Raw genomic sequence first — 23,900 nt, 5'->3', positions numbered from 1 at the left:
TATAAAGGCAGAGGGCACCACGGTTCCCGCTCATTCTGGATGCTGCCTCTGAGTGTAACAAGAACTCATTCAGCCCAGCACAGACTCACACCACGTGCTGAGAGAATCAACTGGTTCGGACAAGGCTTAGGTCTCTAGTTTAAGTAAGCATCATTTAGACCCACAGTCATCGTGTGTTAATTAGTTAGAAGTAGTTAATAAAATTGAGTTGAACCTCCATCAGTGTTGGAAGTGTCTGTTCATCTCTCAAGTCTACACTAGCCAACACTTCAGGACCCTGTTAAATATCTCTTCCAGAAAGGCTGGAATTTCTCTCTCTCATATCTCTGTTGGAGTGAGCAGGTCTGGACACTCCTGGTTTAAATGCTGCAAGCTTTCTCCATCCAGCCAGGCCTGTGCAAGTTTAAATCTCTGTGTGAAAGGCGGGCAAACACCCAAGCTGAGTCTCTCCTGAGAATCCAAGACGGGTCCTGAAGTCCAGGCCCTTTTCTCTCTCTCTCTTTACCACAGCTGGAAACCCTGCACAAAGCCCAGGCAAGCAGCTGAAAGGCAGAGTGGATGGTGAACTTGCTGTAAACTCTCAGGTAGAAAATGTTAGTACTATCTCAGTGAGACTGACAGTCAATCTGGTGGAGGCCTGTACAAGTGAAGGTGACTCTCCAGTGAAATTCCTGGAGTCCGTGAGGTCTAATTGAAGGCAGATTCTAAAAGATCCAAACAAACCGATGATTTCAAGATTTCCGATTACAGAGGCGCTGCAAAATTCACCTCGGCTCTTTTAGGGGCTGGTTTAGCACAGGGCTAAATAGCTGACTTTTAAAGCAGACCAAGGCAGGCCAGCAGCACGGTTCAATTCCCGTACCAGCCTCCCCGAACAGGCGCTGGAATGTGGCGACTAGGGGCTTTTCACAGTAACTTCATTGAAGTCTACTTGTGGCAATAAGCGATTTTCATTTCATTTTCATTCATTCATTTCATCAATCCCTGATATTCTTGAACCTTTCCTTCCTGCCCACCATGTGTCTGTCTTGTGCGTGTCCAGCTGGAGGGGGGAATGGGGTTTGAGGAATAGTTTGATTCTTACATTATTGTTCTACTTTTTTCATTACACGCTCATCTCTTATTATAAATGAAGTTTTGACTTCTGGTTGCGGTGATGCGGAGCTAAGCCGCACATTCGGTTGCTCCCGCTATTTTCGGTCTTTTGGGCTCTTTTAAGGGCCTGTAGCGGTACTGATTGGACTTTTCCCCGTGTGGGAACGCTTCCTCTAAGATTCTCCGCTGGTGGATGGCCTGGTCCAGGAGCCGTCAAAAAATCGGCGTTGGAGCAGATGGCGGCGGGCGGGGAAGCAGCAGCGTGGCAGCAGTGGGCGCGGGAGCAGCAGAAGCTGCTTCAGCACTCCTACAGGGAGCTGAAGGCAGAGATCCTGGAACCGCTTAAGGCCTCCCTGGACAAGCTCATGGCGACCCAGACGGCTCAGGGTGCGGAAATCCGAGAGCTTCGGCAAAAGGCCTTGGAGAGCGAGGACGAACTCTTGGGCCTGGCAGTGAAGGTGGAGTCGCACGAGGCGCACCATAAGAAGTGGTCAGCGAGGGTGGAGGAGATGGAGAACAGCGCCCGTCGGAAGAACCTGCGGATTCTGGGCCTCCCAGAGGGGCTGGAAGGTTCGGATTTGGGGGCCTATGTGGCTATGATGCTGAACTCGCTAATGGGCGCGGGGTCGTTCCAGGGACCCTTGGAGTTGGAGGGTGCCCATTGGGTGCTGCTGAGGAAACCCAGGCCAAACGAGCCACCTCGGGCGGTGCTGGTCCGTTTTCATTCATTCATTTCATTAATCCCTGATATTCTTGAATTCGTCGACCGTGAGTGTGTGCTGAGATGGGGGAAGAAGGAGAGGAGTAGTAAGTGGGAGAATGCGGAGATCAGGATCTACCAGGACTGGAGTGCGGAGGTGGCAAAGAGAAGGGCTGGTTTTAATCGGACGAAGGCAGTGCTCCACAAGAAGGGGGTCAAGTTTGGCCTGTTGCAGCCGGCACACCTGTGGGTCACTTATAAAGACCGCCAGCTCTACTTTGGGGGGGGGGGGGGGGGGGGGGGGATACCGGGTTGCTGCTGGAATGGCCGAGAAGGAGCTTGAGCATGTAGAGGGGGTCGGGATGGGGGTCAGTCGCCGTGGGGAACGGGCTCAGCGGGGGGGCGTGGGCACATGGCGGACTTAGGAAGGGTAATGGCTAGTCGACAGGTAGCCTCCTAATCCGGCTGATAACCTGGAATGTGAGGGGATTGAATGGGCAGGTCAAACGGGCCCGCGTGTTTGCGCACCTGAAGGGGCTGAAGGCGGATTTGGCCATGCTTCAGGAGACGCACCTGAAGGTGGCGGATCAGGTTAGATTGAGGAAGGGATGGGTAGGCCAGATGTTTCATTCAGGGCTGGATGCAAAAAATCGGGGGGGGGGCGGCGATCCTGGTGGGGAAGAGGGTGTCGTTTGAGGCGTCGAATGTGGTGGCAGACAGCGGCGGGAGATATGTGATGGTAAGTGGCAAGCTGCAGGGGGAGCGGGTGGTGCTGGTCAATGTATACGCCCCGAATTGGGACGATGTGGGTTTCATACGGCGCATGTTCGGCCGGATTCCAGATTTGGAGGCGGGGGACCTGGTAATGGGGGGGGGGGGGGGGGGGGGGGGGATTTCAACACGGTGCTGGATCCGCCACTGGATCGATCCAAATCCAGGACGGGTATGAGGCCAGCGTTGAGGGGGTTTATGGACCAGATGGGAGGGGTGGATCTCCCATGTGCATAAGGCCTATTCCCGGATAGATTTTTTCATTATGAGTAGGGCGCTGATTGCGAGGGTGGAGGATGCTGAATATTCGGCGATAGCCATTTCTGACCATGCCCCACACTGAGCGGACCTCGAGCTGGGGGAGGAGAGAGACCAGCGCCCGCTTTGGCGCTTGGAGGTGGGGCTGCTGGGGGACGAGGAGGTGGGCGGGCAGGTTCGAGGATGTATCGAGAGGAACCTGGAGGCCAATGACAATGGGGAGGTCTGAGTGGGGACGGTCTGGGAGGCGCTGAAGGCGGTGGTTAGGGGCGAGTTGATCTCCATTTGAGCCCACAGGGAGAGGAGAGAGCAGAGAGAGAGGGAGAGACTGGTGAGGGAGATGGTGAGGGTGGACAGGAGATTCGCGGAGGCTCCGGAGGAGGGATTGCTGAGAGAGCGGCGTAGTCTCCAGGCTGAGTTCAACTTGCTGACAGAAGCTCAGTGGAGGAAGGCACAGGGAGCGGTGTATGAATATGGGGAGAAGGCAAGCAGGACGCTGGCGCACCAGCTCCGTAAGCGGGATGCGGCCAGGGAGATTGGTGGAGTTAAGGATAGGGGAGGAAATGTGGTGCGAAGCGGGGTAGACATTAATGGGGTCCTCAGGGACTTTTATGAGGAAATGTATCGGTCTGAACCCCCAGCGGAGGAGGGGGGATGGGGTGCTTTTTGGACCAGCTGAGATTCCCGAGGGTGGAGGAGGGACAGGTGGAGGGACTGGGGCGCCGGTTGGGCTGGAGGAGCTGGTCAAAGGGATAGGGAGCATGCAGTTGGGGAAAGCGCCGGGGCCGGATGAGTTCCCGGTCGAATTCTATAAGACGTATGCAGACCTGCTGGGCCCTCTGTTGGTTAGGACCTTCAACGAGGCAAGGGAAGGGGGAGCTCTGCCTCCGACGATGTCTCGGGCGCTGACTTCCTTGATCCTTAAGCGGGACAAGCATCCCCTGCAGTGTGGGTCATACAGGCCGATCTCACTCTTAAATGTAGACGCCAAGCTGTTGGCGAAGGTTTTAGCCACGAGGATAGAGGACTGTGTGCCGCACGTTATTCACGAGGATCAAACGGTGTTCGTGAAGGGGAGGCAGCTGAACACTAACATACGGAGGCTCTTGAATGTTATAATGATGCCGACGGTAGAAGGGGAGGCGGAGATAGTGGTGGCGTTGGACACGGAGAAGGCCTTAGATAGGGTTGAGTGGGGGTACTTGTGGGAGGTGCTGGAAAGGTTCGGGTTTGGGGAGGGGTTTGTCAGGTGGGTAGGGCTGTTATATGAGGCCCCGATGGCGAGCGTGGCCACGAATAGGAGGAGGTCGGAGTATTTTCGGTTATACCGAGGGACGAGGCAGGGATGTCCCTTGCCCCCCCCCCCCTGCTTTTTCGCTGGCAATTGAACCCCTGGCCATGGCGCTGAGGGAGTCGAGGAACTGGAGGGGGCTGGTGCGGGGTGGGGAGGAGCACCGAGTGTCGCTCTATGCGGATGACCTATTAGCGGACCCGGTGGGGAATTGCCGGAGGTGATGATGATTCTCCGGGAATTTGGGGATTTCTCGGGGTACAAGCTCAACTTGGGGAAGAGCGAGCTGTTCATTGTACACCCGGGGGACCAGGAGGGGGGGATTGGTAGGCTCCCACTAAAAAGGGCGGAGAGGAGCTTCAGGTACTAGGGGGTCCAGGTGACCAGGAGCTGGGGGGGGCCTTGCATAAGCTTAACCTCACAAGACTGGTGGAGCAAATGGAGGAGGAGTTTAAGAGATGGGACATGTTGCCGCTGTTTCTGGTGGGTAGGGTGCAATCAGTTAAGATGAGATTTCTCTGTTCCAGTGCCTTCCCATCCTTATCCCAAAGGCCTTTTTCAGGCGGGTTAACAGGAGCATTATGGGGTTTGTGTGGCCGCACGGGACCCCGAGGGTGAGAAGGGTGTTCTTGGGGCAGGGATGGGGGGGGGGGGCTGGCGCTGCCCAACCTTTGTGGGAATTATTGGGCTGCCAAAGCAGCAATGGTGCGTAAGTGGGTAATGGATGGGGAAGGGGCAGCATGGAAGAGGATGCAGGTGGCGTCCTGTGTGGGCACGAGCCTGGAGGCGCTGGTAACGGCGCCACTGCCGCTCTCTCCAACGAGGTATACCACGAGCCCGGTGGTGGCGGCTACCCTCAAAATTTGGGGGCAATGGAGACGGCACAGCGGGGAGGTGGGGGCCTCGATGGGGTCCCAGATACGGGGGAACCACCGGTTTGTCCCGGGGAGAATTGATGGCGGATTCCTGAGTTGGCACAGGGCAGGGGTTAGGAGGTTGAGGGACCTGTTTGTAGATGGGAAGTTTGCGAGCCTGGGTGAGCTGGAATGGAAGTTCGGGCTCCCCCCGGGGAACACCTTTAGGTACATGCAGGTAAGGGCGTTTATCAGGCGGCAGGTGGTGGTGTTCCCTCTGCTGTCGCCTCGTGGGGTCCAGGACAGGGTGCTCTCGGGGGTGTGGGTTGGAGAGGGGAGGATCTCGGCAACGTACCAAGTGATGCAGGAGGTAGACGAGGCCTCGGTGGAGGAGCTGAAGGGTAAATGGGAGGAGGAGCTGGGTGAGGAGATTGAGGAGGGGACGTGGGCGGACGCCCTAGGAAGGGTGAACTCCTCCTCTTCTTGTGCGAGGCTTAGCCTCATACAGTTTAAGGTGCTGCATAGGGCTCACATGACCGGGACAAGGATGTGCCGGTTTTTTGGGAGCGAGGACAGGTGTATTAGGTGCTCAGGGAGCCCAGCAAACCATGCTCATATGTTCTGGACATGCCCAGTGCTGGGGGAATTTTGGAAGGGGGTAGCAAGGACGGTGTCGAGGGTGGTAGGATGCAGGGTCAAACCGGGCTGGGGGCTTGCAATATTTGGGGTTGCAGAGGAGCCGGGAGTGCAGGAAGCGAAAGAGGCCGGCATTCTGGCCTTTGCGTCCCTAGTAGCCCGGCGGAGGATTCTTCTTCAGTGGAAGGATGCGAGGCCCCCAAGCGTGGAGGCCTGGGTCAACGATATGGCGGGGTTTATTAAATTGGAGAGGGTGAAATTTGCCCTAAGAAGGTCAGTGCAGGGGTTCTTCAGGAGGTGGCAGCCTTTCCTAGATTTTCTGGCAGAACGGTAGAAAAAGGCCAGCAGCAACACGGGGGGGGGGGGGGGGGGGTCTTTTTGTTTTGGGCTGCAGGGACGTGTATATTTGTTCTTTGCGAATGACGGGCGTTCATTTATTTCTTCTTTTTTGTATACATGGGGGGGTTTGTTCTTTCTGTTTTGTGATATTTTGTGAAAATTTGAATTTAAACTATTTTTTAAAAGATAAATAAATAAATAAAGTTTTTACGTTTTACTTACAAATCTGGTGCATTTAAGTCATTGGGGCAGTTGAGGGTCAAAGATCTCAGGAAAACATACAAATTATTGCTTATTTCACTCACGTTGGGACTCCGGGACCAGTGGGGCCACGCATTAGCCCAGCGCGTGGAACAATTCCATGAGGCAAGGTGAGAGATTTAAGGCTTTTAAAACTAATTGTGAAGTGCCTTGGGATGTTAGACAATGGTAAATGTACTATGTCAATGCTAATTGTTCATTCTGCGAATACTAGCAGAAATGCCCATTGAGTCTGGCGAAGTTATATCGGTGATCTTGAGACTAAGGACTGAATTTCTGCTCCTGAGTCAGGAATGAAATGTTGTGAAAATCCTGGCTCCGCAGCACCCAACTCGGGAGAAAGGGACTGGTACCAGCCTGCTGCCTCCCTGGTAAGCATTAAGGAGACGGCCACAGTGGCTGCTGGGTGCTCTGGGATGTTGTCCCCATTGTTCTTTTAAAATAAAACAATAAAAGGAAACCTCTCAGCAACACACTGTCCATCCCAATCCATGCCAACTCGTACTACTTCATGCCACCGCCCCTCCTTAGCATCTCATTCTCCATGCCAATATATGCCCCTTCACCCATCCCCATGGCCCCTCAAACTATCCAAGCTGACTTAGTTTGAACTGGTGCCAATCAATGGCCGCTCTCAACCCATACCCTTTTTATACCCCTGTTCCAACTCACCCAGTATCCCCCATGGGCAGAAGACAAGAAATATGCTGATACATGTAAAACAATCTAAGTATCAGTATCTAATAGAGGCTTGACTGAATTTTTTAAGAATATGTTTTTGATAAAAGCCTATTCAATACATTTAAACCCTTCAAGGAATTAATCTGCTATAAAAACAAACATTTGTATTCATAGCCCAGATCAGACAGCTAATCCCTTTGTAACCTCTCTGAGCTGTTAATCAAACTGTGAACTTACAACCCCTCCTCACTGTGATAATAGGTTGTAGAAACAGTCAAGTAGCACTAATCCAATAATAAAGAAGCACAAATCCAATATTAGCCCTCAGTCTTATGTCAACAAACATCTATTAAAATTGCAACCGTGATCTTTCAACTGCAGGGTGGCTGGGGTTTTTTGAAAATTTAAAGGACATGGTATTTGAATGACTTGACAGCTTGAAAATTTCAAGGACTGTATCCACGTTTTTCCGCTGATCTACTCTCCAAATAATTTAGGCAGGTTTAGACATTTCCTTCAAATGTCTAAAGCCTACGAGTTAAATTTGAGAAACTTGGGTTACCAAAATTGCTTCTGTTTGAAGGCAGCTGCACTTTAAATGTGCACCTGCCTCCATTTACCAGCCTCCATTAGCCACCGAGGTGTGAAACACCCTCGATTTTGAAATGTGTCACAGTGAATCGACACTTTACATTTGACATTGTGTTGCTATCTACAAATTTGTTTATTCAGGGAGTTCAATGAGATAATATACACTATTTAATCTGCAGTTTGATACTGAGGAAAAAAGACTCTTGGAATGAATTTAGTGCAAAAGAATGCAAGCTTTTGAAGTGCAAGGAAAATCAGAGGCGGCATGAAATTCATGGCCGGATTCTCCGAGTCCGCGCAGGGTCGGAGAATAGCGGGTGGGGGGGGGGCGCGAATCCCGCCACGCCGCTCCAGCGCCGGTCCGTCGATTCTCCGCCAACCGTGGCAATTCTGCGCGCTCGACAGGCCGAGTGCCCGCCGAGTCCTGCCGGTGTCATTTGCATATGGTCCTACCCGGCTGGACCTCGCCGAACTGGCTGCGGGAGCCGTACTTTTGGGGGGAGGGGTGGGAGCCGACTCCGGGGGGGGGGGGGGGATCACGGTGGCCAGGCCCACGATTGGGGGCCACTGATCAGCTGGCGCGCTAATTCCGGAGGGGGGGGGGGCCTATCTTCCTCCATGCCGGGCCCCTATAGGGCTCTGTTGCCCGCGGGCCGGCACTGAGATGGCCGTGGCGCGTATGCGCGGACCCGCGCCATCCGTGGCGGGCCGGCTTTCGGCGCCAGAGCAGTTCACAGTACTCCAGTGCTGTTCTAGTCCCTGAGGCCTGGAGGCCCTTTGACACTGGCATCGCTCGTGCAGGTTTTGACGCCGGCTTCAATACTTCTCCGAAATACCAGCCCATGTCTCATTGCTACGCAATGGGTATTGAGTCGTGGAATTAGCTATCAGGGAAAAGCTTTAAACGGGATAAGTTTAAGGGGCAAATATATGCATTTCTGGAGACAATGAAAATGGTGCATGGGAATTTGATTTCTATCAAAAGTAAAGGATGTTCTTGAGCCTGATCACTTTTTTCATATTCCTAAAAATGATTATGATCTCATCAATAACCTTCATGATTCTTCATCATCCTTCTTTTATACAGACAGAATTGAACCTCTACTTAAAATGGTCTGAACCTTTGTGGTTCGCGCCTTACTCTGTTCTTATTTGCAGTAGCCTCTGCCTACTTGTTGACTGGGGAGGGGGTGGGGGGTAGGGGTGATTGGGGAGGAGATTCAATATTGCATGACAAAATTTCCCCAGCTGAGGTTTGATTCAACTTTGAAAGATGTACCAAAATTACTCAAGACTGATTCAGACAAATTTTCTGTCATGGACTGCATCCTGCAGCAAACCTTCAACCAGAGAAACTAAAAATCATCAGAAGTTGTTTTTTCTCTTTTTTAAAATAAATTTAGAGTACCCAATTCATTTTTTCCAATTAATGGGCAATTTAGCGTGGCCAATCCACCTACCCTGCACATCTTTGGGTTGTGGGGGTTAAACCCACGCAAACACGGGGAGAATGTGCAAACTCCACACGGACAGTGACCCAGAGCCGGGATCGAACCTGGGACCTCGGCGCCGTGAGACAGCAGGGCTAACCCACTGCATCACCGTGCTGCCCCATCAGAAGTTTTATTGAACAAAACTCAAAAATGCTACTTGAAAACAATATGATGGTACTTTATCACCAACAATAGCAAAGCTCGCAGGAGTGAAAGTCGAAACTTCTGTGGGACGTTGAACAAGTAGAAAGGGTTTCTTTACAGGTTATTCCAAATATTTAAGAGTGAAAGACATTGGAAGCAATCCAACACTTGATGGATGCTTGGGATAAAGGTCCAGACCTTCAGAACACCCTACGTGCTCTCATCCCACGTAATCCCCGCATTGGAGATCTCTACTGCCTCCCGAAAATACACAAGGCCAACACACCAGGCCGTCCTATCGTTTCAGGCAATGGGACCCTGTGTGAGAACCTCTCTGGCCACATCGAGGGCATCTTGAAACCCATCGTACAAGGTACACCCAGCTTCTGTCGCGACACGACGGACTTCCTACAGAAACTCAGCACCCATGGACCAGTTGAACCAGGAACATTCCTCGTCACAATGGATGTCTCGGCACTCTACACCAGCATCCCCCATGACGACGGCATTGCTGCAACAGCCTCAGTCCTCAACACCGACAACTGCCAATCTCCAGACGCAATTCTGCAACTCATCCGTTTCATTCTAGACCACAACGTCTTCACCTTCGACAACAAATTCTTCATCCAGACGCACGGAACAGCCATGGGGACCAAATTTGCACCTCAATATGCCAACATCTTCATGCACAAGTTTGAACAGGACTTCCTCACCACACAGGACTTTCAACCGATGCTATACACCAGATACATCGATGACATTTTTTTTCCTTTGGACCCACGGCGAGACATCACTGAAACGACTACACGATGACATCAATAAGTTCCATCCCACCATCAAACTCACCATGGACTATTCTCCAAATTCAGTTCCATTCTTGGACACACTCGTCTCCATCAAGGACGGGCACCTCAGCACCTCGCTTTACCGCAAGCCCACAGATAATCTCACGATGCTCCACTTCTCCAGCTTTCACCCGAAACACATTAAAGAAGCCATCCCCTATGGACAAGCCCTCCGTATACACAGGATCTGCTCAGACAAGGAGGAGCGCAACAGACACCTACAGATGCTGAAAGATGCCCTCGTACGAACGGGATATGGCGCTCGACTCATTGATCGACAGTTCCACCGCGCCACAGCAAAAAACCGCACCGACCTCCTCAGAAGACAAACACGGGACACCACTGACAGAGTACCCTTCGTCGTCCAGTACTTTCCTGGGGCGGAGAAACTACGACATCTTCTTCGCAGCCTCCAACACATCATCAGCGAGGATGGACATCTTGCCAAGGTCATCCCCACACCCCCACTACTGGCCTTCAAACAACCGCGCAACCTCAAACAAACCATTGTTTGCAGCAAATTACCCAGCCTTCAGAACAGCAACCACAACACCACAAAACCCTGCCAGGGTAATCTCTGCAAGACATGCCAGATCATCGACATGGACACCACCATTACACGTGGAAACACCACCCACCAGGTACGCGGCGCATACTCGTGCGACTCGACCAATGTAGTCTACCTCATACGCTGCAGGAAAGGATGTCCCGAAGCGTGGTACATTGGCGAGACCATGCAGACACTGCGACAACGAATAAACGGGCATCGTGCGACTATCAACAGGCAGGACTGTTCCCTTCCAGTTGGGGAACACTTCAGCAGTCAAGGACATTCAGCCTCTGATCTCCGGGTCAGCATTCTACAAGGAGGCCTTCAGGAGACGCGACAACGCAAAATTGCTGAGCAAAAACTTATAGCTAAGTTCCGTACGCATGAATGCGGACTCAACCGGGATCTGGGATTCATGTCGCATTACATTCGGCCCCCACCAACAAGCCTGGACTTGCAGAGGCCTACCGACTGAACTGGCTTGGGACAATTCACACCTCTTTAACCTGGAGTTACCTCTCTCTCTGCATCTTTGATGATTTGATTGCCTGCAGGTGCTCGCATTCCGGGGCATCTCTGACTGTGTCTATATAAACATTTCTGGAACAAGCCTTTCCATTCACCTGAAGAAGGAGCCGTGCTCCGAAAGCTCGTGTTTGAAACAAACCTGTTGGACTTTAACCTGGTGTTGTAAGACTTCTTACTGGGATAAAGGAGTACAATCTTCAGTGGAATTTCTTGTTGGTTTTCTTGTTCTTGTGTTACCTACATGCCTAAAATGTGGATTAATTTGCTACTCTCTTACTTGGCTGAAGCTGCTTCCGTTATCATCTTTGTGAAATGCACATCTTTAGTGAAAGCTGTAAAATTACTGCGGGATACTCTGCCCCGCCAGATCCATTTTCTGGCGTGTGCGCCCCCGCCAGCAGCGGGATCCTCCCGGCGGCCGGCTAATGGGGATTCCCATTGTGGCCTACCCACGTCATCGGGAAATCCGCAGGCATGAGTGCGCTGCCGGCGAAGCGGAGGATCCAGTCGACGGAGAATGCCACTCATTGTATTTGCATTCGAAATCACATTTCTCCAGCGAAGGAAGTTTGAAAGTAAGCTTCAGAAAATATAGATTGCCATATAATTTTAATAAAACAACATTTATAGCAAAAAGTTGGAAGGAAAGCCAAATGTTGATCTGAGTCAGTCTGATTTGAACTGAACTTTTATAATGAATATTGCGATACCTTTGAGGCATTATTGTCTTTGTCTTTTAGTTTTGAGACAGCAGTAATGAACTAGGAGACAGTTATTCACAAATCTAAAACTGTACAAACAATAATTACACAGAAAACACAATTAACTCAGTTAGCCATTGCAATGCACTATAGTACGTTTTGGGCATCTATTAAAAAATAAATCTTGCACTTTTTGCTTGCTTATTATTTGATGCAGTTCTTCTAAACTGCTTCATTCTGTCTCAAAGCCAAAATTGTTTTTAACAAGTTCAAGGCAAATCAAGTAACAAGACAGGTGGAAAAAATGTCCCCTTTAAGAGGTGTGTATGTGCATGTGGTGGAGGGTCGGAGATGGAATTGTGGTTGACTTGGTCGAAGTGGTGGAAAGTATCCTGCGTAGAAAAAGTCTAGATTTCCCTCGGCAGTTGGGAAATTAAGTGGGTATGTTTATGGAGGCAATCTTAACTGGCATTTGGAATATAAGGTGTCCCCCCCCCCCCCCCCCCCCCCCCCATTTATCAGATTCATAATGGTCAGTGTCCTATCCACAGAAGTTGTTCAAAGTTCATTTGTGCCACTCCTAAAACAAAATAAATTGGTTACAACTTACCTTCTTAAGAAATGTGCTTTAAAAATATATACTTTACCTTATAAGTACCAAATCTTAAATGACCCTTTGAAAGTGTTGGTTTCCAAGCAAGCCACTCGTGAACATTGTGGGCCAGCCCTACCCTCCTATACTGAAAACAAATTAGCAGCAACAAATGTTCTGTCATGGGAGATGCAAAATATATTAGAACAAGAACGAATGTGTTTTGATTTGACAAAATCAAAATGTATCATTGGTTGGCACAAACTTGTGTTTTTTTTTATTTTGATCTCTAGCTTTTCTTTTAATCTCTGGGGTCAAGAAATGTACCCTTCCTCCCTTCCAACCATTTTCTTTTCCATTATTTGTGACTGTCCAAAATGAACAACTGGTAATACAGCGCCATTTCTGCTGTGGTCAGAATGGTGGACTGGCCAAAGTTCTGACAAATAATTCCAAAAGTTTTGAGCATTTTGGAGATCTTTAACCTTTCTTTAAACACTACATTAAACTTTGTTATCTGGCACTCAACCATCCGGAATTCTCTACTAACCGGAATTTGATTTTTCCCTAATACAAATCGTCAACAATTATGAAGTTATCGGGAACTCATACCTGTATAATCTTCAAATTAAAACATATAAGTAAAATAAAGTGTTTTTAACTTCCTGAGCACTTGCATATTATTTCGTGCTGCAAGTATTGTTGTATTCTATTAGTAAATGGAATTCCCCATTAAACCTTTAAAAATAAATTTAGAGTACCCAATTCATTTTTTTCAAATTAAGGGGCAATTTAGCGTGGCCAATCCACCTAGCCTGCACATCCTTTTGGGTTGTGGGGGCGAAACCCACACAAACACGGGGAGACTGTGCAAACTCCACACGGACAGTGACCCAGAGCCGGGATCGAACCTGGGACCTCGGCGCCATGAGGCAGCAATGCTAATCACTGCGCCACTGTGCTGCCCCGAATTCCCCATTAATTGGCATTCGATTAACTGGCACCACACATTCCCTGTCCTTGCCGGATAATAAAGATTTTACTGAATCAAGAAAAGCCCCTTGTAAATTAATTTGACATTTCCAGAAACTTCCATGATTGTTGAATGGCAGCAATGTCCAAATTGTGCAGTGTCTACGGTGAAAGGCAGTAAAATTAATTTACCTTTGCACAGGTGGATTTTTTGTTAACTCTCACAGGGCTATAGCTGGATGGTAAAAACTTTATTCAAACAAAATTGAGGGGCAAAGGCATGGCTTCATAACTTAAGGTTAGCAAATGGTATTGAAAATGACTTTGTGACATCACATGAATTGTGTCCATTTCAGTGTTTTAAATGGATTTTCTATGTTTTTCCAATCTCTTTTTCCTTTTACCGTCTTATTGAAGTTCACATTACAAAATCTGTGCAAACTAGAGAGAGAAGTATTCTTTGTAACCAGACTCCATCTGCTTCTGAACCACTGGAGTGCAAGTAATGGCAGCTTCATGAAGGTTTTCCTGGAGTAGAGCTGCCATCAGTTTGATGCTTTGACCAGACAATCCTTTTTGATTGGTGACTCCAGAATCATTACTTTTAAATAAAAATTGAACGATAACAAGGGTCTGATTAAAAAAAAATGAAATCCATTTAATTCACACTCATTTCTAATGTCAATTTTTAATGAATTTTCTTCAACAGCTGGGAAAATGTGAGAATTCCAGTTGTGAACTTCACCCTTGCTCCAACTCTGCACCCGGTTTAGTTTGACACTAAACAACCTGATACTGGACATAGCAAGTCTCGGTATAAAGTTCCCCAACTGTCTGTCCTCTTGTGCAGTGCCTCAATGTTTGTGCAGCGAATTAAGACATTTGGTATTGAATGTTTAAAATGGACAGGGCTATTCTGATTTCCTCTGTGATGCTGTCGGATTGCTTTAATCAGAACGGCAATCGCTGTAAGTGCCTTTGATCCAGTAACAGATCTGTGCATATTTCAGTGGTGTGATGCGAACAGCCACATTGTAATCTCGCTGCATCCCATTGAGGTCCACCCACTGGTGTCCTGAAAATATACCAACAATCTTCCTTTCCCAATCCTGTTTTTCTGGCAACCACAATTTGGCATACACGCCAGAACCACTGGAGCCTGGCTGGGCATCACAGTGCTGGTAGATTAGGTGGGGTGTCTCGTTGATTATTGGGCAAAATCGATACACCAGATGTCCAGGCCTGTCGCTGTCAAATCCTGAAAAATGGATTCTGTTGCCAGCTACTTGATCTGTAGTTGGCATGACCGTGATCTCCATGTGCGGCCTGTCATGAGGCCTCTTGAGTTCCAGCAGAGCATAGTCATAGTCCATGCTCAGTTCATTCTGAGATCGTATCCAACCCTTTGGCACTTGCGTGCGTTTGACACGCAACCACCTTGTCAATAATTTTGGTGGAATTTTGGAACGTTTTGTCAACTGGGCTTTGGGATTCTCTTTTAAAAACCCAACCTTTAACTTTTTTGCCCCCTTGACATAATCATTCCCATCATGAATGCAATGCGCTGCTGTCAACACATGTCTGTCTGACACCAGGACACCTGTGCATCCAGTGGATATTCTCACTGTTGTTGAAAAAGGGAAGTTGAGCAAGAACGTTTTCCCACTAATATCAAATCTGCCATCCACGCCAAAAATCTGCCGTTTACGCCGTGACCTTGCGGGAGTGTGCTGTTTCAAGACGTGGGTACTTGGGTCAAAGTCAGGGATGTCTACCACAGTGAGGGTTCGAGTGCCATTGGTGTAAACTGTTTCATAGGAGAGATTTTCCTTCAAATCTTCTAAGGTAGGGTGAGCTTCTTTCCATAGGCACTCTGCATTGCAGTGGGTCATCAGTTCAAGCGTGGCTTTTGCAGAGAATCGGGGTTTGTCCAACTTCAGTGTTTCTTGGGGAAGAAAAGTTGGTATCTTGTGTCTGTGCCAGGGTGTATTGGGGTCTGTGGCCCCTAATTTGGCGAAATACAGAACAATGGCTAGGATCTGTAACTGGTTCATTGTGTAGATTGAAGACCTGCCCAAACAAAATAAGAAAAATAGTATGTGATTTCTTGTTGATATGAACATGAAAATTTACCACCTTGGCTTGAGTCTCTTAATGCATCGAATTCCAATATTTTATAGAAAGTAAAACATCAACATTATAAATAGTGACGGTTAGAATGAGCTTTTATTGACAAATGGAAAAATTTGCAAATTTTTTGTTTGATTGAATCAGCAAAAATGATCTCTCATCAGAAATTGAGTCTGAAGGTTGCACATATGATGCAGGTTGGAGAGCTTCAATGACTACAGTTACGTTAAAAAAATTGATGAGTTACATAGGTGATGCACGATCAATTGTACAAAGACTCAGATTGGGTACAACTGTGGCTTTATTGCAGTAAAATGCGTGGCCTCCTACAGCAGCGGGCGAAATGGCAGTTGAATAGAGGACACGCATATTTATACTCCTCTTCCTGGGCGGAGCCAGCAGGCAGGGGCTACCGGCGAACCTGTAATACAGGTCCTACCTTACATCACCTAATACAGGTGTAACAGTGGTTTACCACAATAGGAAAAAACCATGTAGCCCCTTGAGCATATTTCACCATTAATTGAGATCATGGCTGGTCTCTAACCTAATTCCATACAGTAGCCTTTGCCCCATACTCCTTAATATCTTTGGATAACAGAAATCTGTCAATTTCAGTTTCAAATTAACAATTGATCAACTGCCATTTGAAGAAGGCAGTTTCAAACTTCTACCAGCCTTTCCATGAAGAAGTGTTTCCTAATTTCACTTGAGAGAGGTCTGACTCTAATATTTTGACTAGTTCTATTGGCTGTCCATCAATTTGCGGATGATGTCTACTCAGGGTCACATCACCATGTGACTGAACAGGTCGATTCTCAACCCTCCAATCTTTGGGAACAGAAGGCTGGATATCCCGTGAGGTAGAGGAATCCAGAAAACTAGATTTGCTTTCCTCTCTGCTGTCACTCTGCCTCATCATTAAGATGCTATGACTCAAAAGCGTGACGCAGCTTGATGGGCAAATTGTCACCTTTTTGAATGATTGCGAGTTCTTTCTACAAATGATTAATGTCAATGGAGGTCTTTAGAGAGTCTTGGAAGCATTTTTTGTCCTCCCTTAGAACATTAGCTATTTGAGAATTGAGAAACCAGGACCTGGCAGAGGAGATGCCTTTGGCACGTCCAGTTGATTTTGCCAGGGTTTTGCCGGAATGCTTGTGGAACTGGCTTCAAGAAGGACAGTAGGGTTTGTTTGACGGGTCTCCCATTGTATCTAGAAGATTCAGCAGGGGCATTGCTGATGGAATCTCCCTCGTGCTCTTATGTGTCACTGATATATAGTCCAGGGCTCACTTCAGTACAGAAGAGTAATGACGATGATTGCTCTGTACACAGAAGTCATTATTGTCATTGTAGAAGGCAGCTGATACCATGTTGGATCTCACCGTCAATAGTGGCCTTCTGAGAGTCTTAACTGCCAAGATATGGAAAGTGTGCAACAAATTCCAGCATGTATTCAAGGTGGAATACTTAGCTGACCAGCTGTGAGTTGATTTGAGTTTTATTTTGCAACATTCAAGGACAGGCCGAGTTTCTTGTATGCAGAATTGAAGAGATTGAGAGTGGCTTGCAAATTCGGTGCAGAGTGGGCAACGACATTCCTGTCCTCTGCAAACTAATCATGTTTGTCTGTGGTGGTGAGTTTAGTTTTGACGCGGAGGCAAGTGGGATTAGAAGATATTTAACACTGATACCAGCGAACAATTTATTTTGAGGTGAATAAGCACCGTCAGGTATATTGTAAATAGTATGGGGGCGATCACACAACCTTGTTTGACCTTGGTCTGGATTTTGATGGCAGATACTTCAACACAGCTTCAGTCATTTAATCTTGAAGCAATTGCAGGATTGTGATGATGTTTCTTGAGCATCCAAACCTTTGAAGCATTATCCACTGAGCCTAGTGATTTACTCTGCCAAATGGTTTGGCAATAAAGAGTTCCTGGTGGTGTTCTCAAAATTGTTTCTCCCAATCCACCCTATCTAGCCCCCTTTACATCCTGTAAACTTTGATCAAATCACCCTAAAGTCCAGAGAATATAACCTTAGTTTGTTTAACCCTCCTTGTAGCCTGACCCTTGGAATCTAGGTATCATTCTGGTAAATCTACACTGCGCTCCGTCCAAGGCAAATATATCCTTCCTAAGGTGTGGCGCCCAGAACATAGCCACGGTACTCCAATAATGGTCCAACCAGGCCTTTGTAAAATTGAAGCATAATTTCTATCTCTTGTATTCTATTCCTTTAGGTTAAAAAAAAGCCAGTATTCCATTAACCACAATTCTTGGCACATACCACACAGTTAAACTTTAGAATAAAGTATTCAATATTCAACTTTTAAACAGTGTCAACTACATCCAATGATCAAGATATGCTACTTCTAACAATTTTTCTACTATATTTTACTGCTAAAATAGTTTGACAGTATATTGTGATCATTGGAACATGTATTACATTCAAAACGTACAAATAGTGTATGAATTATTAATTATTCATGGCATTTCGTGTAACTACATGGTATTGGTTTTCTTCAGGTTTAGTGATGTTGAAAGTTAAAAAAAAACATTTGTTTGTTGATTTCTCAGGGTTTATTTTGTTCTTTTAACTTTAATGTTTTCACTGATTTTCTTTCATTGCGAACAAAATTGAAAACCTCTTAACCTAGTTTTTAAAGTTGGCAGTGAAACTAGTCTTGCGAGCCCTGACTGATGCAATGCAGTAATGATACCAGCAGATAAATTAAGAAAACTGATTCATATGGAAACGTGAAAAAAAATGCATTTGTCAAGTGGCATGAAATTATTGTTGCTGATATTACAGAATGAACATTCAACGTATTAATTTAATCCTTGGTATTTAATGATGGCACAAACCAATTTATTCTACAAGAGTTAGTAACCTTTAAATCAGAAACATAGGAATACCGTCAGCCTTCAGTGCTATTTCTGCAGTCCGAAGAGACTTGTCCTTGATATCTGGTTGCTGTAATGTGCTTTGTTTCCAGCAGATGGAAGTAAAGCTCTGGGAGAGATCACAACACTGTACAGTGCAAATCCAGCTCTTTCCCATGAAGCAATAATGGAACATTTTTCTCTCACTCAGACTGATCCTTTTGCCTCCAGGCATTTGGCTGCTGCTTAAGTGCCAAATTAAACTATTTTTTTTGGCACACAGTCATCTCAAATGGACATTGTGATGAGGTCCCATGGTGGCTACGCAGGAATTTATTTTGCCCATCGCCTCTAATGGTTTAAGTGGATACTCATAATGAATATAATAGCAAATGCAGAGCCTAGAATGGGGACTTACTTAACAGTTTTAAAACTAGTTTATGAAAGGAGAGTGAGGTCCTTGCTAACATTGGCAACTGCAATATTCCATATGTCCTAATAGAACCAACATTACGGTCATGCTTGCTTTCTGTTAAGTATTTTGCTGAGGTTGGTGTGACTCATCATTTTTGCAGTTCAAAAGAATGGTTTATGGATCCAATTTTTTTAAAACATTGTAGTCGAATATTTTCAAATCATCCTGAGAAAAAACAGAGGGCAACTCTGCTGTACATACCCTGACTTGGATTGTCCAATTAGGTGGCACCTCCAGAAGGGTGGGATGTCTCCCGAACATCACCAAATTTCCGGCCTTGGGGGTTATTGACATTTGCAAGGTGGGATCCTTGTCCTCCTTGGAAAGTTGTGTGATACATGGGATGGAATTTTTCCCCAAAGAGGTGGACTTTCCAATTGGACCTCCTGATCTGACATCAGTCAGGTGATACATTATTAGCAGTTTTGTCCTGAACCTGGATGAATAGCACACCTGTTCCAGTTACACCTTCTGTTTCTTTTCTTGCCCAATCACAACTCCTTTTGATCCTGAAGGAGTAAATCTTCTGTCTTTCAACCACTTTCACACTATTACAGACCTTTTGTCCTTCTCCCACTTGTCACTTGTTCAAAAACATTTTGGGGGAGGGGGCCTCATGGGCAGCCAGGGCAGCGATCGGGCGGCTTGGATCTGCGGGCGCACGCCATCTCGGGGGTGGGCCTACATTACCGATGTCGGTCCGTGTCCGCCTTTGAGCACGGCGCGGCCACTGCAGGCTGCCGCCGTGTGCATGTGCGGACTCGCGACAGGATATGCGGGGCCCGTATCCGCAGCTGAAGCTGCGAGAAGCACTCCGGGACCCTGCCAGCCCCTTCAAGGTAGGAGAATAGCTGTAGAATTTTCTGAGGAAAATCAAGAGTGAAACGCCAGTTTTTAAGCTGGCGTGGGGACATAGCCCCATTTTCTGAGAATCCAGCTCATGAATTTTGGTGTTGGCTTCAAGGTGCGATTATCAATCCTACTCTTTTTGTAAAATCGAAAGGACTCCACACCGAGTTGTGGAATGAAACAAAGTTTTATTCTGATAAGCAATTCTTTGCACTACCCGGGAGGCCCCTGCTGGGTCTCTTCCCATTGGTACCAAAACTGCCCAACTTTATACAAGAGCTAATGACACATGGTCCATCGACCCCAAAGACCGTTTCCACAACCCGTTCCACCAGCCCATTCGAAGCCGGGTGGTATGGGGCAGTACAGATGTGCTGTATCGTGCCATGCTGTTGTCCATAACAAGCACTTTGGGTGCCACTGAAGGACAAACGCAGCTTTGTGATTATTGCTCTGGAGCTTGTTGCCTCCATCTTATGGACCTCCAGCCATTTGGAATGCATTAATCAGCAGGAGGAACAAGAAGCCCTGAAATAGGCCGGTGAAGCCAGTATGCAACCCTGCCCATGGCCGTCCTGGCCATTCGCAAGGGTGGAGGGGAATGGCTGGTGGGAGCTTCTGGTGCTCCTGACAGACGTTGCATTGTTGCGTCATACGTTTAATGACCGCATCTAGACACGGTCATCAATATAGTTGCACGGCAACATTTTTATTTAGACACTCCCGGGTGTCCGTTATGGAGGTCTTTCAAGATTAAATCCTGGCCCTTTTCCAGGACGATGACACGTGTACCCCATATCAGGTCACCGTCCTCCACACTAAACTCGGACAGCTTTGATGAGGAAGACCGCAATTCACCCGAAAGCTGATGATGTTCTCCACCATACAATATATGCCGAACTTCTGAAGGAACTGAATCCGTTTGGGTCCACTCACAGATCCTACATGCAGTTACCGACAATGGATCCATAAAGTTCAGAACGGCGACAACTTTGTCTGCCTTGGGGGAAGGAGATGGAGGGCTAGTTGGCAAGGACAGTCAGCTCAACGCATTGACATGTCCAATTTGCATGCCCGAATGATGTCTAAATGAATACTCGTAGGCAGCCAACAAAAGGGGCCACCACTGGATCCAAGCATTAGCGATGGGTGGAATTGCCGTGTCCTCCTCTTAAAAGCCGAATAGCAGTTTGTTATCCTTGATGGTGGTGAAATGGATGGCGAACATGTATTGGTAGAATTTCTTCACCGTGAAAACCACTCCAGGCCTTGCTTTTCGATAAATGGGTACTTGCGTTCAGCCACGGCCAACATCTGGGAGGTGAAAGCCATTGGTCGGTCCTTGCTACCTGCCATCCGCTGGGACAGAATGGTCCCATTGCCGTAAGGCGATGTGATGATGAGAGACATGGCAGGATCATGGTGCGCCAATAATCCAGAGTACGACAGTTGTTGCTTCACCTGTCGGAAAGTCGCTTCCTGCGACCTGCTCCACGCTCTCGCCTGTTTTTTCTTTAAATGTAGATGCAGGGGGGCCAGCATCAAAGCGGGGCCTGGGATGAGTTTTCCGTAATAGCTCACAAGACCTAAAAATGAGCAAAGTTCCGATGAGTTTGTAGGGGAAGGAGCCAGCTGAATTGCGTGGACATTTTCTGTGACTGGGTGTAAGCTCCACGGTTCACACAGTAACCCAGGTTCACCACCTCCTTTGCTTGAACAACACGCTTAGCTCTCCGTAACCCAGGTTCACAACCTCCTTTGCGTGAACAACACGTTTAGCTCTCCGTAACACAGCTTCATCCCCTCCTTTGCGTGAACAACACGCTTAGCTCTCCGTAGGCGGACGCCTGATTCCGAGAAACGCCACAACGCTTCCACCAGGTGGACTAGGTCCTGTTCGCTAGCAAAGGTGGCTAATACATCATCTAAATATACTGCTACCCGCAGTAATCCACATGCAACGTTCTCCATAACCCACTGGAATATGGCACAGGCCGCTGACATGCCGAAGGGTAGTCGGATGAATTCATGTAGACTTCGATGTGTGTTTATCATTATGTGTTTTCGAGAGACTGAGTCCAGTTTGAGCTGTAAATACGCATGACTTATATCAAGATTAGCAAAGACGAGTCTGCCAGCCATTTTAGCGTAAAGATCTTGCATGCGGGGCATCGGGTAGCATTCCAATTGTGAAGCCTTATTCACCGTCAGCTTATCATCTCAGCATAACTGAACTGTTTGTCCAACTTCAGCACTGGTATCACTGGCGCTGCCCACTCCACAAAATGCATGGTCCAGATCATCCTTAATCCTTTTGGAAGCAAGTGGTCGTATTAGCGAGAGGCAGCACAGTTTTGTGAAGGGGAGGACGTGCCTCACTAACTTGACAGAGTTTTTCGAGGCGGTCACAAGATGATTGATGCAGGTAGGGGAGTGGATGTTGTCTATATGGACTTCAGTAAGGCCTTTGACAAGGTCCCTCATGACAGACTGGTACAAAAGGTCTATATAGAACCTTAGTTAGGCCACACTTGGAGTATAGTGTTCAATTCTGGTCGTCACACTACCTGAAGGATGTGGAAGCTTTAGAGAGGGTGCAGAAGAAATTTACCAGGATGTTGCCTGGTATAGAGGGCATTAGCTATGAGGAGAGGTTGAGTAAACTTGGTTTGTTCTCACTGGAACGACGGAGGTTGAGGGGCGACTTGATAGAGGTCTACAAAATTATGAGGGGCATAGACACAGTGGATAGTCAGAGACTTTTTCCCAGGGTAGAGGGGAAATTACTAGGGAGCATAGGTTTAAGGTGTGAGGGACAAGGTTAGAGGAGATGTACGAGGTAAGTTTTTTTTACAGAGGGTAGTGGGTGCCTGGAACACGCTGCCAGAGGAGGTGGTGGAAGCAGGGACGATAGTGACGTTTAAGGGGCATCTTGACAAATACATGAATAGGATGGGAATAGAGGGATACGGACCTAAGAAGTGTAGAAGATTTTAGTTTAGACAGGGCAGCGTGGGCGGCGCAGGCTTGGAGGGCCGAAGGGCCTGTTCCTATGCTGTACTTTTCTTTGTTCTTTGTTCCTTCAAGTTGGCTGAGCTTAGTCTCCACCTTCGCAGCAGCACACAAGGGACCGGACGGGCACTGAAATATCACGGCAGGGGACCCAAGTGAACATGGATTGTGGCTACGGCTCCCTTTATTTTTCACAATCTGGGCTGAAAATCCAGAGGGTACTTCCCCTATGACTCGCACAGGCCCCTGAATTCCATCTGGAAGACTTGCTGCCAATTAGATGTAGGCGACTCAACCAGTCACGGCCTAACAAGCTGGGGCCATGTCCCTTAACCACAATCAACAGGTGGCGCATTGCTTGGTGTCCATAAGCCATCGGGATCCTGGTGGTTCCTGCAACTTCCACGGCTCACCGGTATAAGTGCCTAATCGAGCATTAGTGTCCCTTAGAACCAATTTCTACATCCCTTCTTCATATGGTCAAAAGTGTGCTGTCTCACAATGGAAACTGAAGCTCCAATATCCAGCTCCATATCCAATAGATGCCCATTCACCTGCACCATGACTTTTATGGGGGCAACCCGCAATGCGGCCACATAACGTAGCTGCATGCAGTCGTCTCCCTCTGGTTCATCCAGCTGTGCGGGCCCAAGGTGAACATCTTCCTCTACTGGGGCAGCCGGATCTCTGGCTAACCTGTGGTCTGCTTTCCCGTTGGGTCCCATGGCACATGCTCTGCAACAGTCTGGTTTCCCCCTCTGCAGAGTCTGGGGAGGTACCCTGTTGGGACGACTCATTGTTCAGCCAGTGGGCCGGGCCTGTACAGTGCTCGGTGTAGGGCGTGGTACCAGTCCTGGGAGGGGTTTTCCACTGGGAGGCAGCATGCCCTAAGGCATTAACTTTCATTCCTGTACCCCGTGCTCAATGCTTTCGTGGAACAGCAAAATCTGCACTGCTTGCTGCAGGTTTGAAGATGGTTCGCCCAGCAATTTTTTCTGGGTAGCCACATTATTGATACCGCATACCAAATGGTTACGCAGCATTTCAGACAGGGAGGTGCCGTACTCACAGAACTTGGCAATCTTTCTTAATCTTGACAAAAACCTGGTGACACACTCACCCTGAGTCCTTTTCCCTGTATTAAAGCGATAACTCTGCACAATTACGGATGGCATCTGATTGAAATGTTGCCCCACCCGTGTTCCTAGCTGTTCGAATGCATGAGTATCAGGAGCCAC

At 47.8% G+C, this 23,900-nt stretch overlaps 1 protein-coding gene across 4 annotated transcripts in view; it reads right to left on the bottom strand.

Annotated features, from left to right (window-relative positions):
* Window positions 1–13,538: 13,538 nt before the first annotated feature.
* Window positions 13,539–23,900, bottom strand: part of LOC119952334 (serine protease 23-like) — a 35,443-nt gene continuing 25,081 nt past the window's right edge. For all 4 annotated transcript variants that reach the window (XM_038776007.1, XM_038776008.1, XM_038776009.1 and 1 more), the window contains one exon: window positions 13,539–15,372. In XM_038776007.1, the coding sequence (XP_038631935.1) occupies window positions 14,250–15,372 (1,123 nt within the window). In that variant the 3' untranslated portion in view covers window positions 13,539–14,249. The remainder of the gene's footprint in view (window positions 15,373–23,900) is intronic.

The sequence above is a fragment of the Scyliorhinus canicula genome, chromosome 17 (genome assembly GCF_902713615.1).
Source record: "Scyliorhinus canicula chromosome 17, sScyCan1.1, whole genome shotgun sequence".
NCBI classification, from domain to species: domain Eukaryota; kingdom Metazoa; phylum Chordata; class Chondrichthyes; order Carcharhiniformes; family Scyliorhinidae; genus Scyliorhinus; species Scyliorhinus canicula.
Note: the sequence above shows the minus strand (reverse complement) of the source record. Positions and strands in the feature narration are given on the sequence as shown.